The sequence below is a fragment of the Ctenopharyngodon idella genome, chromosome 20 (genome assembly GCF_019924925.1).
Source record: "Ctenopharyngodon idella isolate HZGC_01 chromosome 20, HZGC01, whole genome shotgun sequence".
NCBI classification, from domain to species: Eukaryota; Metazoa; Chordata; class Actinopteri; order Cypriniformes; family Xenocyprididae; genus Ctenopharyngodon; species Ctenopharyngodon idella.
In genome coordinates this window covers 5,178,079-5,194,604 of record NC_067239.1, presented here as the reverse complement: position 1 = coordinate 5,194,604, position 16,526 = coordinate 5,178,079, and the positions used below count along the sequence as shown (strand labels likewise).

The following is a 16,526-nucleotide window of genomic DNA, read 5'->3' as shown; positions in this document are numbered from 1 at the left end:
GACACACAGAAGTCCAGCCATGGAAGAGGGTTAAGACACTCTAGAAATCCTATTCGTCAGTCATGTGTGTAGATCGGATACAATCTCACTTATAGTTGTAGGACCTTGACTTTTTCTTTTTTATTGGGTCACAACACTGCTTAACAAGAAATCACATGCTCCCACCTCAAGTCTAAAGTTCTAGAGATTTTTTTCCATAACAAAGCTGAGCTTATGCTTTGCCTACGCCAGTGGCTCTCAACCTTTCTGACTCAGGCCCCCCAATGGTGTTTTAAATTTTTATTAATTTACATGGCTTTTCTAGGTCTAGAAATCATAATTTTAAAATTAAGATACCTCAGATTTTCCAGTAACATGTGAATTCTGGTTCTTCAAAAAAGAAAAAAGTGGTTGAGGGTGTGAATTATATCTAAATAATATCTTAAAGGGTTAGTTCACCGAAAAATGAAAATTCTGTCATTAATTACTCACCCTCATTTCGTTCCAAACCCGCAAAACTTTCATTCATCTTTGGAACACAAATGAACATCTTTTTGATTAAATCTGAGCGTTTCTGTCCCTCCTACTAAATTTTGACACTTCAAAAAGTTCAGAAAGAGATTGTAAAACTAATCCATATGAATTGAGTGATTGATGTGAGTTGATGAGTGTTTATATGTGAATAAAATCCTAAATTCAATCTGTTCATCATATAAAGTGATCGAGTCTCTTTGGACTAAATTTGGACTAAACCACTCAATTCATATGGATTAGTGGTAGCTGTCTATGGAGGGACAGAAATCTCTCAGATTTCATCAAAATATCCTTATTTGTGTTCCGAAGATGAACAAAAGTCTTACAGGTTTGGAACGAAATAAGGGGGAGTAATTAATGACAGAATTTTCATATTTGGGTGACCTAACCCTTTAATGACTTTTCTCTAAAAGTCGGCTTCATTGTAAAACAAAGAATGTATCTGAAAGAAGGATACATACTTTTCCCCCTTATTTTGTCTCCCTGTTGTGGCTACAGGTTATATTGGTGTGGTAAACCGTAGTCAGAAAGACATTGAGGGAAAAAAGGACATCAGTGCAGCTCTGGCTGCAGAGAGACGGTTCTTCAAGTCACATCCTGCATACCGACACATGGCAGACTGCATGGGCACACCATACTTACAGAGGCTCCTCAACCAGGTGACAAAAAAATGATACTACACAGAACATTACAAGAAGTACCACATGTGTGAAATACATAAGAGCCCACAGATGGAAATGATAGCTTTAATTGTATTTCTCTCTTTTTTCACCACTAAACCCCTCACATATCTCCCTAGCAACTTACCAACCACATCCGTGACACATTACCAGCGTTACGTAGTCAATTACAGAGTCAGCTTCTCTCGCTGGATAAAGAGGCAGAAGAGTACAAGTATTTGAACCCAGATGACCCATCACGCAAGACCAAGACCTTAATGCAGTGGGTTCACACGCACATAAACTCACTCTAATTTAGAGAATAAATACACATGCACAGATAAACACAAACACACTAGTCTTTACCATATTGCAATAAACAAGACCGTTGTTTACTGCCTAAACACAAACACATTGCAGATAAGACCAGAACCGAAGAGGCCACACATGCAAACACATACTGTTCATTTGTTATCCAGGCTGATACAGCACTTTGGGCTGGATTTTGAGAAGCGGATTGAGGGATCTGGGGATCAGGTGGACACAGTGGAGCTTTCAGGAGGAGCCAAAATCAACCGTGTCTTTCACGAGCGTTTTCCCTTTGAGCTGGTTAAGGTAATTTGTTAAAGCTTAATTGCTCATTAATACAGAAAATATGCTGATGTCCTGATGTTATGTTGCACTACATCAGATGGAGTTTGATGAGAAAGAATTGCGAAGGGAGATCAGTTACGCTATTAAAAACATCCATGGAATCAGGTATGTGTCACAAACATATATTAACTTAATTCGGTAATTTTTTGTTTATGTTGTGCTGGCTGTTATGGCAGTCATCTTGAACTTAAAATGTTTGTTAACATTACAAGAAATAAACAGGTTGAATTTTATACATAGTGCCTTTCTGTATGTCTTCCTCTACCCCTCCTTCTCTATCTTTTTATTCATTTCTAGTCATATTCAGAACTCAAGTTCATATTATGTTATCTCCACGTACTTCATTTTCTCTCCCCTACTGCTGATCCAGGACAGGACTGTTCACACCAGATATGGCCTTTGAAGCCATAGTGAAGAAACAGATTGTGAAACTTAAAGGGCCGTGTCTCAAGTGTGTAGACATGGTGATCCAGGAGCTCATCAACACAGTACAACAATGTACCAACAAGGTACAACATACTCTTATACTGAGTGAATGGATGTACATAGACAAAAGTAGGACTGAAATATATCTTATATGTAATTTCATAATTACATTTCCTTTGAAATACAGTTAAAAAGTGTACTGCCGAATACACTTACACTGTACACTGACAACGAATCACTTTGCGATTTAGTACATTTAAAATATGTTAACTTTAAATGTAATATCGACTCAATTCAAATAACACACAAATAAAACACAAATCGAACAGTTCAAATTATAATCAACTACTTTACACGTGCTTTACTATGTTAGTCAAAACATTAAAATAAGTATACTTTGAAGCACAACAAAAGATTATCAAAACCTAATCATTTCAAATATACTTTAAAGTAAAACTTTTATATTGGCATTATTACAAAGTGCACTTTTTAAAAGTGTACTTAAGTGTGTTAAGAATCAGTCATAAAAGTGTAATCTCTTTAAGTACACCTTTTATTTATTTAATAATATACTTATACAGTTGTTTTAAATATATATTTAGAAAACAGTGTAAATATAGTTTTTTTAATACAGTTTATATATATATATATATTTTTTTTTTTTTTTTTTTTTTTAAGTTTGAAAGTGCACATTCAATAAAACATTATTTTTTCACAAAGGACAATAAGACGAGGAACTTTAACCAGTAAAGTGGGTGATGGTAATGGTTTTTATTATTCTGTGTGTGTGTGTGTGTGTGTGTGTGTGTGTGTGTGTGTCCTCAGTTAGAGAGCTTTCCAAAACTACGGGAGGAGACTGAGAGAATAGTGACCACACACATTCGAGAACGAGAGAGTCAAGCCAAAGACCAGGTCAGACTGATACATGCACACAACCAATCAAACGAATCACTATTAGGGACAGTTTAGTTATGGATGAAATTAACATTATGAGCATTTTGATTACAAATGATTGTTTAATGTTGTATCTTGTTGTGCATATGTGTGTGTTTGTTCACTGAACAGGTTTTACTCTCACTAGAGATTCAGCTCTCTTACATCAACACAAACCATGAAGATTTTATCGGATTCGCAAAGTAAGTTTTTAACGGCAAATGACAATGACAGAAATAAAACACAGTTTTCAACATGACATGAGAGATTTCCCTCCTTTTACACATTCCCTTTCAGCGCTCAACAGAAAACCAATCAAACGTGTAAGAAGCCTTCAGCAGGGAACCAGGTGAGTCAAAGTGTTTTATGAACAACTGTTGATACTGTATGAACCTGGTATAGATCAGAAATCATCATTGATAATCATCAAATCTCTTTTCTGCTCACGCTCTGTTGCTCTCTTGTTCATCTGTCTCACATCAGATAATATGTGGCTTATGTATGTCTAACATTTGTGTTTTCACTTCAAGTGTTGTGCTGTAAATGAATATTAAAATTTCTCTCTCTCGCTCTGTGATGCACATCCTGATTTTGCAGAGTTAGACGTGTTCCTGGGTCAACATATTTTGTTGTTCCTGGAACAACATTCCTGTCCGAAAATTTAGTCCTATCCATACCCCTAAACCGAACCCTAACCATAACTTATACCTAAAATTAGAGCAATGATAAGTGAATAACACTGATGTAGAAGCACCAAACCCTGATTGTAAGCCAAAACTTGACATAAACTCTAAACTTGTCCCTCAAATCTGATGAAAGTTGTTCCAGGATCAACAAAGATGTTGATCCAAGAACATGTTGCACTTGGTGAAATCAGGTTCTGCCTCTCTGATGGCTGTTTTTGCCCCCTATTCTGTAATCAGCTTTCATGGCCCCATTTGTTTAGAATTAGATCTATGTTAGAATTAGATGACATTGGCTCTTAACAATTATTAAAAAACAATGAGCCCAGTAGAGCTTAACAATGGCTGCCCACTTTTTGGTGGCCTTGGTTATGGAAGTATATTTCTTATTCTTTTTCTTTATTCAAGATTTTTTTAATGGTAGGTCTGTTTTAAAATGTTTATATGCTAAAAATCAATTTCCAAGTGGAGATTTTGAATGGCATTTTTGCTTCCCTTCTGTCCAACGGTTGAGCTCTGTGCTCTGCACCAAAACTTGATCACATGATCCTAAGGACAAACATTTCAGTCCATTCTAATGTAAGTTGTTCTTTCCCATCTTCGATGTCCATTTTAAAGGAATTTTCCAGGTTCAATAATTTGAACAAATCAAGTCAAAAAATGTTTTAGAAGAAAGTAATACTTTAAGTTTGAATCTTTAATCATTGATATCTTTGCTAATGATTAATTAAAACAGATGGCTGGAAATTGAAATCCATGGCTTTGACCCATTATGGTAATTAACACATTACAGTATTAGGTAATGAAATTAATTCATGATGACATATTTAATAATTAGCAATTCATATATGACTTAATCTATTAATTAGTTGCAAATGTGATAATCATTAATGAATGGTTTAGTTCTTCATGAGTCATACATTAATGCAAGGATAATCATGAATTAATGGATATTAGTGCACCCTTATTATAAAGTTTTTACCATATTTAAAAAAAAATACCAATCCCTAACTTTTGAATGGTAATGTATGTACTGTACTATGATGCACTCACAGTGGCAGTCTATGGAGCAACTGGAATAAATGTTAAAATATACAATTTCAAAAACATAACCACAACTTAAAGGGATAGTTCACCCAAAAATGAAAATTATCCCATGATTTACTCACCCTCAAGCCATCCTAGGATATGAGTAGTAGTATATGACTATCTTCTCTCAGACGAACACAATCAGAGTTTTATTAAAAAATATCCTGGCTCTTCCAAGCTTTATCATGGTAGTGAATGGCGCTCACGAGTTTGTAGCCCAAAAAATGCATCTATCCATCATAAAAGGCCTTCTGAAGCGAAGTGATAGGTTTTTGTAAGAAAAATATCCATATTTATAACTTTATAAACTATAATAACCAGCTTCCGACAAACATCTGTACGCAAGTCGACTTATGGCAGAACCTCTGACACGATGCTTGACGTAGGAGTAGGTGAGAGTAGACGTCTCTCGCGGGTCAAAAAATAGGGGTGGGCAACAAACTCAAGCTCCTCTTCTCTTTTATCAAAATCCTCTGATATTTCTACTTAAAATTTCTTGTTTTAGACTTCTAATTCATGACCGGTATTTTGTTTTGCTCTATCCTCTGAGCTTCTGCGTTCGTCTATATGTCATGCGTCGAGTCAGAGGTTACTGGATATTTTTTAATGTAACTCTGATTGTGTTCATCTGAAAGAAGATAGTCATATACACTTAGGATGGCTTGAGGATGAGTAAATTCATTTTTGGAGGAACTATCCCTTTAAACATTTTACATGAGATTTTACATGAGATTTTGTGCACAGACTGCGCATGACTGCAAACATAGTTTGTCCTATGTTTTAAAAGACTGAGGGTGTCAAAATTGTTTTCTGTGTTTTTAAAGACTGAGAGTGTCAAAATTATTTTCTGTGGTAATAGAGTTAAACTAGTATTGAACCTGAAGCATTCCTGTAATTTTTTAAAGATCTTCAATGTTCATATCTCCTGCACACACTCACATAGTGAGTAACACATTCATTGAGCGCTCACTGTGCTGCATAGTTGCTTTTTGCTGTACATGTTTAATCTTTACTAATTTAAACCTTCCATTGCTTAGAAAATGGTATGGTATTTTTAGTGTTGGTAATATGACAAAAAAAATTTGGGTTGAAGCAATCAATGTGGAGTGCCAGCGTGCCAGGAGAGATGCCCGTGCTCACTGGTGCCACCTTAATGGTTTTATTCTCTCCTCTCTGCTGATGTTTTAGGGTGCTGCCCCTCCTCCACCCAGTCAAATTGTACGAGTCCAGTGTCTGTAAGCCTTACCTACTGTCTACCAGCGTCACATAGTTTTGTGTTTGTGTCTATGTATGTCAGAAAGCCTGTATGCCTCTGAACACAGCTAAACCATATCTTCCTCTTTACCGCTTTCTTTTCCACCCTTTGTCTGGTGCTGCCGTCACATAAATCAAAGACATTCTGGGACTCAGAAATTCAGATTTTTATGACTCCTGCTAAAACACTCCCTGAACATTGTTGTACAGTGTGTTTGTCATGCACTACACTTCCCTAAAGACTCCTCAATCAGTGTAGATAAAGTCCAAATCATGATTCAGTTGACCTTTGAACTCTTATTCTGAATCCTGATTTGCCCAGCAGTGTCTTGTAAATCCAAACAGTCTGAAATCTTAAACCACATTTTAAAACCTTATACCTGCTTCATTTATCCTCCTATTCATCATTTTAATGTCTCCGAATCACTGAACTTTAATTCTGTTCTTGTCTGTGAATGAACCTCCTTACAGTTTGCAGCCCTGTAAGTACATGAGTAAACAGGCTTGTGTGTATGCTGGCGCTAATCTTAAAAACAGGTTGGAATCTCAAACTCGTCTTTGATCTCAGTTCATTTGGCCTGTGTGAGTGTGTTTGCAATTTCTGATTTTGAAAAAAAAAAAAAAAAAAATGGTGTATGCTGCAAACTTGAAGTTGGTACAGTCACAAAATAAAGAGATTTTTTGTGTTTTATTGTTTTTTGTTGCTGTTTTTGGAGGTTTAATTGAAATGGTAGGTGAAGCAATGCTTTTGTAGAAGATTTGTACAAGAGTTACTGTAATATTTTATCTACTGATAACCATTTTTAGAAATCATGCATGCATCATGGTGACGCTTTTTTGCTTCATTTCATCTCTTCAGCTCATTTTTTTTTTTTTTTTTACTATTTTAAGGTGAAATCTGTACATTCTGTGTAATTGAGAATACTTCTAAATTACTACTGTCTATAATGTTGCTGAACTGAATGAATGACGCACAGGATAACACTGTGTTTTGAAAGTCATGATCAGTCTAAATCAGCCAAAAAATGACTCATATTTCCTACGGGATGTTTTGGACCTTTCCCCTTTCTCGCTTTGCCATCCCGACCTTCTGTTTCCTTTTATTTCTTCACCTCCACCCTTTCATCCCTTAGTTTTTTCTCTGTCATCCTCTGCCCACTAGCTTTTATTATATTGCTTTTGTTTTTCCTTTTCAGGGTAGTATTGTAACTGTTCTATCTATCTATCTATCTATCTATCTATCTATCTATCTATCCATTCATCCTATCACTGTTTCCATCCATCCATCCTATCACTATTTCCATCCATCCGTCCATTCATCCATCCATCCATCCTATCACTATTTCCATCCATCCATCCATCCATCCATTCATCCATCCATCCATCCATCATAAAGGACCAGTAAAATTTAGTACCCGGATACAGATTTGACATGTTCTTTAAATTCACCTTGACATTTTTGTTTCTTAAAGGACCAGAGAATCTCAGCCCCTGCCTGTGTTTTTTAATGACCCTTGAACCCAGACTTTTCACCTTTGACTTTTGCCCCTCAGGTGATTCGCAAGGGCTGGTTAACCATCAACAACATCAGCCTGATCAAAGGAGGGGCCAAGGATTACTGGTTCGTGCTCACCGCAGAGAGTCTGTCCTGGTTTAAAGATGATGAGGCGAGTAATTACAGATTTAAGTGTGATCTTTCATTCGTTTAATGACTTTATGATGATCATGGTAAAAATACAGTTGTCAGTGGTCTGCTTAAAGTTCCCTGCCAGGTTGTGGTGGAACTGATTGGCTGGTCTCTGTGTCAGTCACACTGTGTGGCCTGTCAGGCGGGCTGCCATCTGTCTGCCTGTCTGTGCCTGCTGTACAGGTGCAGGAAGTTCTGCACAGCAAGTGTAGACAGGCAGACAGACAACGCTCTCAGTCATTGGCAGCACAGCCTGCTTCTCCTGACCGGAAGCCGGAAGCAAAGGGGCAAGAGAGAGGACAAAGATAATATATTACTAGAATACAAACATAAAGGCCTTTTCTTTTCACATCATTGCATTTAACAAACATTTTCATTGTTCTCTTATGCAATTTATCATTTTTTCTTAGATAAATCAATAATTGTCTGTTACAAAAAGTAAAAATGACACTGAAAACTCACAGTACTCTTAACCAAGATGGTAATTTAAATGCAGTAACTTTTATTACTAGATTAAGAAACTCTTATATCCACTTATCTTTCACTCAGTCGTTCATTTCTCGTTTTGTTGAATCCTTCTTTCCTCTTTTCTTAGCATTTTACTTGCTCCCTTTTCCTCTTATACCCCCACCGTTTCTCTATGTCCATTGGGAATTAAGGCATTTGGTCTGGATCACCCTGACATAGCTGGAAGCCCCCCAAGTCAAACTAACACACAAACACACACACATACTCAGACACACATGGTTATTGATATACACAGAATCTTAAACACACACAGACGCAGACACACTAACGCTCACCGGTCGTCCCGACTGCCAAATGCATGCGACTATATAAGCAAACACTAATTTTAATGAATACTGAAACTCAAAACCCGTGCGGCACTTCAAACAGAGGAATTCGCATAAACATGGGTATATTTTTCTGAAAGTCGCACACCGTTAGGCTCAAAATATTCAGATCTGAACATATATAAGCTCAAATTGATTATTAGTGTTTAGATTAATATTAAAATTATTGGCTTCCTTTAAAATTAACATTGAACTTTACACAAGTATTAGTGGACTTAAGAAGTTGGCTGACTTTACAGTTCCTCATGTTCTGCTGAATCCATTATTGCAGTGTGTGCATGATCCCTTCAGTTCCAAAACTGAAATTAAATTTGAAATTCAAATTCAAATTTGAATACATTCATATCACTTCATATCACACTGTCCATCTCTTTCCCTGTCTATCTTCTTTAATTTCTCTTCATTTCATTCTGTCTCTGTGGTTGGCAGTCTCACTGGGGCCATACACATTCCTTGGTGGAAAATTGTAAGACTTTGTCCAAACACCATCCAGCCTCCTAGAGCCTGCCGAAAGAGAGAGAGAGAGAGAGAGAGAGAGAGAGAGGAAGAGATACAGCCCCTCACCCCTTACAGCAGATCACATTGCAATTCTCACACATTCTATGTGCACATACACACATTCTTGCATTTAAACGGATCACTTCTTTACCCTTAAAAATGTTCTCCAGTACAAACTGGCATCAGATGTTCCCTTCCTTTCTCTAAATCTGTTCCGTTTCTGATGGCGTTCATGGCCTGAGACTGCTGGTTTGGGTTAATCAGCGCCGAACACTAAACAGACACGCATTCCTGCAGTCTTCCCTCTCTCTCTTTTTGAGCCGAGCTGCATGAGGGAAAACAGATGACTTGTGCACCCCTCCACTTCTGTTAGCATACGGCATAATCATGGTCTTCTCAGAGTCTTACGGCGTGCCAGTTAGCATGCGTCGGTTATGCTGAGATCTGGACAAATCTCGCTACTCGAAACCTTCAGAAGGGCCTTCTGAACATCTCAAGATGGAAAACTAGCCGGATACCCTGAGCTTTATGCATGCACTGCTCGGCCTGAGTACATACGTTTACACATAAACGGCGGGAACTACTGCTAGAACTACTGCTTTTACATTATCATTCGCATGCCAGGTTTAGCTACACGTAATGTGGCTGATGTGACGTACATGCCTCCTTTTTTGTGGGCGATCACCTAAATTCAAGCTCTCAATCATCAAGAAACTTCATGTCTGTGTCATTAACGCCAACTTCGAGTCCACAGAGACATGCAGTATCACCAACACTGGTGTAGAAAACAAACCAAACATAGCAGAGTCTGACTTTTCACCTGCAGTTGTTGAGTTTGTGTGTTTTTGAGAGTTTGCGTCGGTCCCCCATGCAGCGACGTGAGTCCATGCACAGTCTAACCAATGTGCAGACTACTGTACACCAGTATGATCCTGAACAGGTAGTCTGAACACTGGGATGACGGAGCAGGAGATAGTTCCAGCCCTCTCTCTCACTTTCTCTTTCTCTCTCTCTCTTTTCACCTCTTTTTCTTTATCTACTTCAATCACTCAGTCCAACCCTGCTGGCCCCGACCTTCACAGGAGGCGGTAGAAGATGCAAAATAAACACGACAGAAATAGTCTCCATTGCTTCTATCTGTTTCTCAGTCAGGATGACGCCATTGTAGAGGACGGAGAGAGAAGCTCCAGACGTCCGTTTACCCATTCTCGACTTTCTCAGTTCCATCTCGTCCCCTTGCCCCGTTCCGCGTTGGTTTGCAGTATCCAGCCTTGACGTGGCAGATTTGCTCCCACAGCCGGCTCTCTGGCAGGACGTTCATGGAAGGCATAGCAAAAAAGAGGGAATGAGGAGTCAGAGAAGGAAGGAGAGAGAGAAAGAGAGAGAGAGAGAGGAGAGGGAGGGACCCCACTGGCCATATAAGGGTTGATGGGACCCTTGGGGAATAAACTTTTGGAGTGGTCCGTTGTTTCTCAATTCCTCTCTTTCTTTCAATCTTTTGGTCCGACTCTCTTCTATCCACTCCTGTCTTTCTCCCTCCGTCCTCTCTCAGTACTCCCAGCCATCCTCCGGACTTCCCTGCCTCATCTCTCTCTCTTTCTCACTCACTCTCTCTCCTGCTCTCTCACTAAAGCGGTACCAGATGTTGTATTCTTAACGCCAGCCTGTCATTTCTAACTTTTTTTTTAACCTCTAAAAACTCAGGCAGGAAGTGGGCCCCTCTGGAATGAAAAAAGAGAGAAAGTTTTCGAGGGGAGCAGAAAAGGAGGGGTGCAGAGAGTCAAAGAGGACAAGGAGAGATAGTTTAAAGGAATAGTTCTCTAAAAAGTAAAAAATCTGTTATTGTTTGCTCATCCACATGCTTTTACAAACCGTATGCTGTTGTTTTATGAATAATTGTTGCACAACTCTTGTCCAACAGTGACAGTTTGTAGTGAGCAGGGGCTGTCAAGCGCCAGGAACGTTGTGAAATGTTATTACAATTCTAATTTAATATGTTTTAACGTGTAATTTATGCCTGTGATGACAAAGCATCATTACTCCAGTCTTCAGTGTCACATGATCCTTCAGAAATCATTCTAATAGGCTGATTTGCTGGTCTAGAAACATTTTTGGCTATAATCAGTGTTGAAAACAGTTTTTTTTTTTTTTGAAGAATAGCTTTTATTTAAAACAGAAATCTTTTGTAACATCATAAATTTCTTTACTGTCACTTTTGATCAGTTTAAAAATCTAACTGACCCCAAATGGTAGTGTATGACTTAAATTTCAGTCTGTTACACAAATAGCTTCAGAACACTTCAAATGTAGCACACGAGAACCACTTTTATGAAACTTTTATGGTGCTTTTTTGTTCTTTTTGGTACCTGTCTATAGAGCCCTGCACATGACATGCAGGAAAAAAAAAAAGTAAGCTAATCGTGTGCACAATTTACTAATTCTTTCCTCAATTTTCTAAATTGTGCGCACGATTTATAAATCAAGGAAACAAATTAGTACATTGTGCGCACGATATAGCAAATCTGGGGTACAAAATAGTAAATCGTGCGCATCATTTAGCAAGTCAAGGGAACGAATTAGTAAATCTTTCGCACGATTTAGCAAATCAAGGGAACAAAATAGTAAATCGTGTGCACGATTTACTAATTCGTTTCCTCAATTTTCTAAATTGTGTTTACGATTTATAAATCGAGGAAACAAATTAGTACATTATGCGCATGATTTAGCAAATCTGGGGAACAAAATAGTAAAAAAGTGCACGATTTCTGGGGAACAAAATAGTAAATTGTGCGCACGATTTAGTAAATCAAGGGAATGATATAGTAAATCATTTGCACAATTTAGCAAATCGAGGGAACAAAATAGTGATTTGTGTGCACAATTTACTTTTTTTTTCTTGCATGTCATGTGCGGGGATCTGTACTTGTCAGCTCCTGCTCACTATGAACTGTTGTTGAATGGTAAAACCCGTGTAATGATTCTTCAACAATAGTTATGTTTCCATCCACCTATTTTTATGCACATTTTGGGATATTGCATAAAAAACTCTGGATGGAAACGGCAAGATGTGCATAAATTCTAAAAATGCGCATAAAAAACAAATGCGCTCAATTGAGGCAGGTAAATTTTTTATAAGATAACTGGACTAACCAGTGGACCGATCTCGCTGCACAGCATCTGAAATGTTGTTTTAGTTATTATGAAATGCCTTAGCCAAAGACTGTCATCAAAATGGTTCTGTACCTCCCAGAACTGTCCCAGAACACGACTGCGTTCCCATCTGCCTCTGAAAGCAAGATGACATGACTGTGTTTATTGCGTTTCATCTGCGTGCTCTGCAGCACAAGTAATTTATTACGAAAAAGACCCATAGTGGTTTCTCCTACTGCAGCAACCTAACGTTTTTCTTAGTGATACTGGGCACCAGTTTATCAGGAAGTGAAGATTTTGTTCTCTTTGGCTCACTGGATGGAAACTTTATTCGCAAATGTTTTATGCAAATGTTTAAATTTGCAACTTTGGATGGAAACATAGCTACTGTCAAGTTTTGGCACTGGAATTACATGAATAGACGATGACAGATTTTTTCAGGTGAACTATTCCTTTAAGTCAGAAAGCACTTAGATGTTAGATGGTCTAGCTGATTTGCAGAAAATATTTGAATTTCCAAAAAATTCCTACACAGTCCCTCCGTCAGACTTAATCATTGATAGTGGCTTCATATGGCTTCTCTCTTCCCCTTCTGTTTTTCATTTTTACTCTTTTTAGAGTGTTTCCCCTCACACTTTCATCCCTTGTTCCTCTCTTTCTTTCCCACATCTCCGTTCCGTTATTTGCAATGTAATCCAAGCCGTTTCCTGAGACCCCAGCCCCTCCTGTACAGACAGAGGGAGGAGAGAGGTGGAGAGGGGGAGCTCTTTTTCTTTTCTTTCTTTCTTTTTTTTTTTTCAGAAGAAATGTTGTGTTTTAGAGCCTTGGTCCGAATAATGACTTCCACATGTGGGCCCTCACACTCTATCTCTCAATTCCTCTTTCATTCTTTTTCCTTCTTTCTTTTTCAATCCTTTACTCAAAGAGTGAAAACTAGTGGCATCACTCATGTGCATGTTTTATTTATTTATTTATTTATTTGTCCTGGGCCTGAAGCCATCCTGAGGTTGATCACATTGATCTGCAGTAGATTCTTTCTTTGTTTCTACGCTCTTGGCTTTCTTCCTTGTAGTCATTTTCCCCAGTTCACACCATTTTAGAGATTCAGATAAAGGGATTGTTCAGCCAGAAATAAATATTCTGTCATTATTTGTTCACCCTGTTGTTCCAAACCTGTATTTTCTTTCTTCTCTGGAACAAAAAGGAAGAATGTCCCGGTCACTCTTTTCAACGCAGTTGCAATGAATAGGGACAGAAGGTTTTGAGCTTTTAAAATGATGCAAAATAGCATAAAAGTGGTTTATACAACTTGCTATGATAAAAACTTAAGAGCAGTGAAAGCCTTGATCTTCCTTACATGTTTATAGGTTTACAAGAAATGTCTGATTCCAAAACAAATTTTTCTTTTGAAACAGATGCATTTAATTAATTGGTTGATCTTGTTCACAGAAGTGACCTGAATGATTTGTTCATGAATTGGACTGATCCAGTTCTCGAGTTTTACTCACTGATTCAGTGGTTAACAGTTCACTAATGGGAAAGATTATCAGTAAATGATGACTTGAAATTTGTGACAATTTTGAAGCTGGAAATCTCCATTCCCAATTCATTGTAATTGAATGGAAAAGAGCAACGAGTACAACTTAAAAATTTCTTCTTTTGTGTCCCACAGAAGTCACTTGGGTTTTGACCAACATGAGTAAAAGTAAATGATGACAAAATTTTCTTGATTGTGTAACCTATTCCTTTAACACTAATTTTGAGAAGCTACAGTTTGTTGACACTATACTAAAGCTTACTAAGATCTGCTTCTCAAAACTTTGCCATGTTTGAATGCTAAAAAAGGTTCCCAGAAATGCTGTCTAGGTAGGCAGCTCACTAAGTCTTAAGATGTCCATTGTCTCATTTTCTAGGAAAAAGAGAAGAAATACATGCTTCCTCTAGACAACCTGAAAGTGCGGGACATAGAAAAGGGCTTCATGTCCAGCAAACATGTCTTTGCCATCTTTAACACAGAGCAGAGGTCAGTTACAACACCTACATGTTTTTTCAGAGAACATAATTTTTCTTTTAAATGATGTAAAGATCAAACACACTAGATAAAGTACAAATGAAATAGATGTATATTATAGACCAGGGGTATTAAATTAAAGTTCCAAGAGGTCGGTCTCTATATTTCCTTATTGTGCACCAGTACTGCTTTGTAAAAGAAGTCAAAGAACAAAACAAAACAAAAAACAGTCAAAATAGTCAAGATGAGGATATTGGGTCCTCAGAGCCAAAGTAGTGGCATCTGAGAATTTTTCTATAAAACATTAAAATATTTCATCAGTTGAGCCTAATTAGATATGAATATTAATAGGTAAGATCAGATGTTTTATAAAGCTATTATTATTTTTACATTTACATAGCCTACATATGTGAAGCAGAAGGCCATGTGACAGAAAAGATACTGAATGGGGGTTCAGGGTTTTCCTGGTCTGGACCATTTTTATATATTTCTTACAATCAGTATCTACTAAAAAGCAAACAAACAATGTACATAATCAAAATGCCTTCATTATTAAGTTAACTAAAGTTTAAGTTTGAAATTTCTTTGCCATCTACAAATAATTGTCCCAGTTATAACATCGTTTATTATGAAATGCTCTTAACATGCTGATTTATAATGCTAAATGTAGATGAAAAAACGTCTCGTCACAAACCTGGTTTGAAAGTTCAGAGTCATGCATGACAGATAAAATGACCTATATTTGCTGCATTCTCATTTTTGGCTATGTTTTAGTGAAATATTCATCTATTTTACTGCTCACCGTGTTTCTGCTACTGTTGTTAAAATAACCGTGTCATCTGCAGCTCTTAATGTGGCGCTTTTAACGTCTTTAGGGGGGGAGAGAAGCAACGCGCACTGAAAGAAACTTGAATGAAGTGTTTTTGGCTCTAGATAAAAATATTAGAGGATATAGCACCGAAAGATCATTACCATAAACTACCCTGAGCGCTTGTGGTGTGAACCACTCTGTTGTTTTGACATGTTGCTAAATTTAACTAGAAACGGCAAAATGGTGCTACCGTTGTCATTATGTCTCGCGGTTCGGTTGGAACCAAGCGCTCCGCTATATTTGAGGATGCCTGTTATAGACAAACCCCACACAGCTAAAAGAGAGTTCAACTCTCTGTGTGACCAGTGTGAGTGTGTTTAGAGATCCCAGCAATTAAAATTAATTGTCTGGTGGACGATGAAATGGGTGAAAAAATCCCGTAGATTTACAAAGAGAGAGGGACACCATCCTGGTGGCAAAATTTGCACGGGCAAGCACCACTCACATTTTCTTTAGGAAATGTAGAAATTAGTTATTATTGTAGAGTTATTCTATTAGAGGTATTTAATATTTTCTCTCTTTTTGTCTCTCTCTCTCTCTCTCTTGTACACACACAAACACACACACACGCACACACACACATTCCATTCTACAATGTCTGGAATATTAATCAGTTATTTAGAGCTCTCTTCTCCTCTTTTAATATGTTCCTCCGTGCCACAACCAGGCTTTTTTTCCTCAGTGTCTGATGCAATTTGTACTCTGAGCTCCTGGCTGCTGTCTAATGGAGGCTTTCTCAGACTTTCTTGTCTGTTACCCCGTGTCATTACCAGAAGTGATAAATATGAGAAGAGGTATTAAGAGTTGCTGTGCTATTCAGCTGTGAAGAGTGACAGGACATTTTGTAAGTCACTTGGTTTCTATTTCTGTGGCGTCGTACTTGGGTAGCCCCGCCTATGATGAAATCTCATTGGTCCAAAATCCTGCTCCATACAACTGTATAATAATAGTTAAATGTCAGAAGCCTAAGATTCACTTCAAAGGCCGTCAGTGAGCATGTCACACTAACCGATCCAAGACTGTTGATTTTGCTTTGAAATGAAAATTGTCTCAAGGAGAGTGCAGTGGATTCACATCTGGTGGTCACGGCACACACACTTACACACACATCCACATGCCCTTGTACAGGGACATATAACTCCATTTCACATGCACACCTTTATATTTTCTAACATAAACACACTCTAACTTCACAGTAATACTTCACAAAGAGCACAACGGGAACAGGGGGCGCAGTAGGACAC

The 16,526-nt window shown here is 37.8% G+C and overlaps 1 protein-coding gene across 7 annotated transcripts in view; it reads left to right on the top strand.

The window, feature by feature from the left end:
• The window catches only part of dnm3a (dynamin 3a), a 55,554-nt gene that overhangs the window by 15,095 nt on the left and 23,933 nt on the right, over nucleotides 1-16,526 (top strand). For 4 of the 7 annotated variants that reach the window (XM_051875794.1, XM_051875792.1, XM_051875795.1 and 1 more), the window contains exons 7-17: nucleotides 1,012-1,172; nucleotides 1,313-1,455; nucleotides 1,652-1,787; nucleotides 1,864-1,931; nucleotides 2,197-2,335; nucleotides 3,078-3,164; nucleotides 3,318-3,388; nucleotides 3,483-3,534; nucleotides 6,146-6,175; nucleotides 7,765-7,878; nucleotides 14,314-14,423. In XM_051875794.1, coding sequence (XP_051731754.1) covers nucleotides 1,012-1,172; nucleotides 1,313-1,455; nucleotides 1,652-1,787; nucleotides 1,864-1,931; nucleotides 2,197-2,335; nucleotides 3,078-3,164; nucleotides 3,318-3,388; nucleotides 3,483-3,534; nucleotides 6,146-6,175; nucleotides 7,765-7,878; nucleotides 14,314-14,423 — 1,111 coding nt within the window. Of the gene's footprint in view, nucleotides 1-1,011; nucleotides 1,173-1,312; nucleotides 1,456-1,651; nucleotides 1,788-1,863; nucleotides 1,932-2,196; nucleotides 2,336-3,077; nucleotides 3,165-3,317; nucleotides 3,389-3,482; nucleotides 3,535-6,145; nucleotides 6,193-7,764; nucleotides 7,880-14,313; nucleotides 14,424-16,526 lie in introns of those variants that run through there. The other 3 variants (XR_007926897.1, XM_051875793.1, XM_051875797.1) reach the window with 3 other exon arrangements.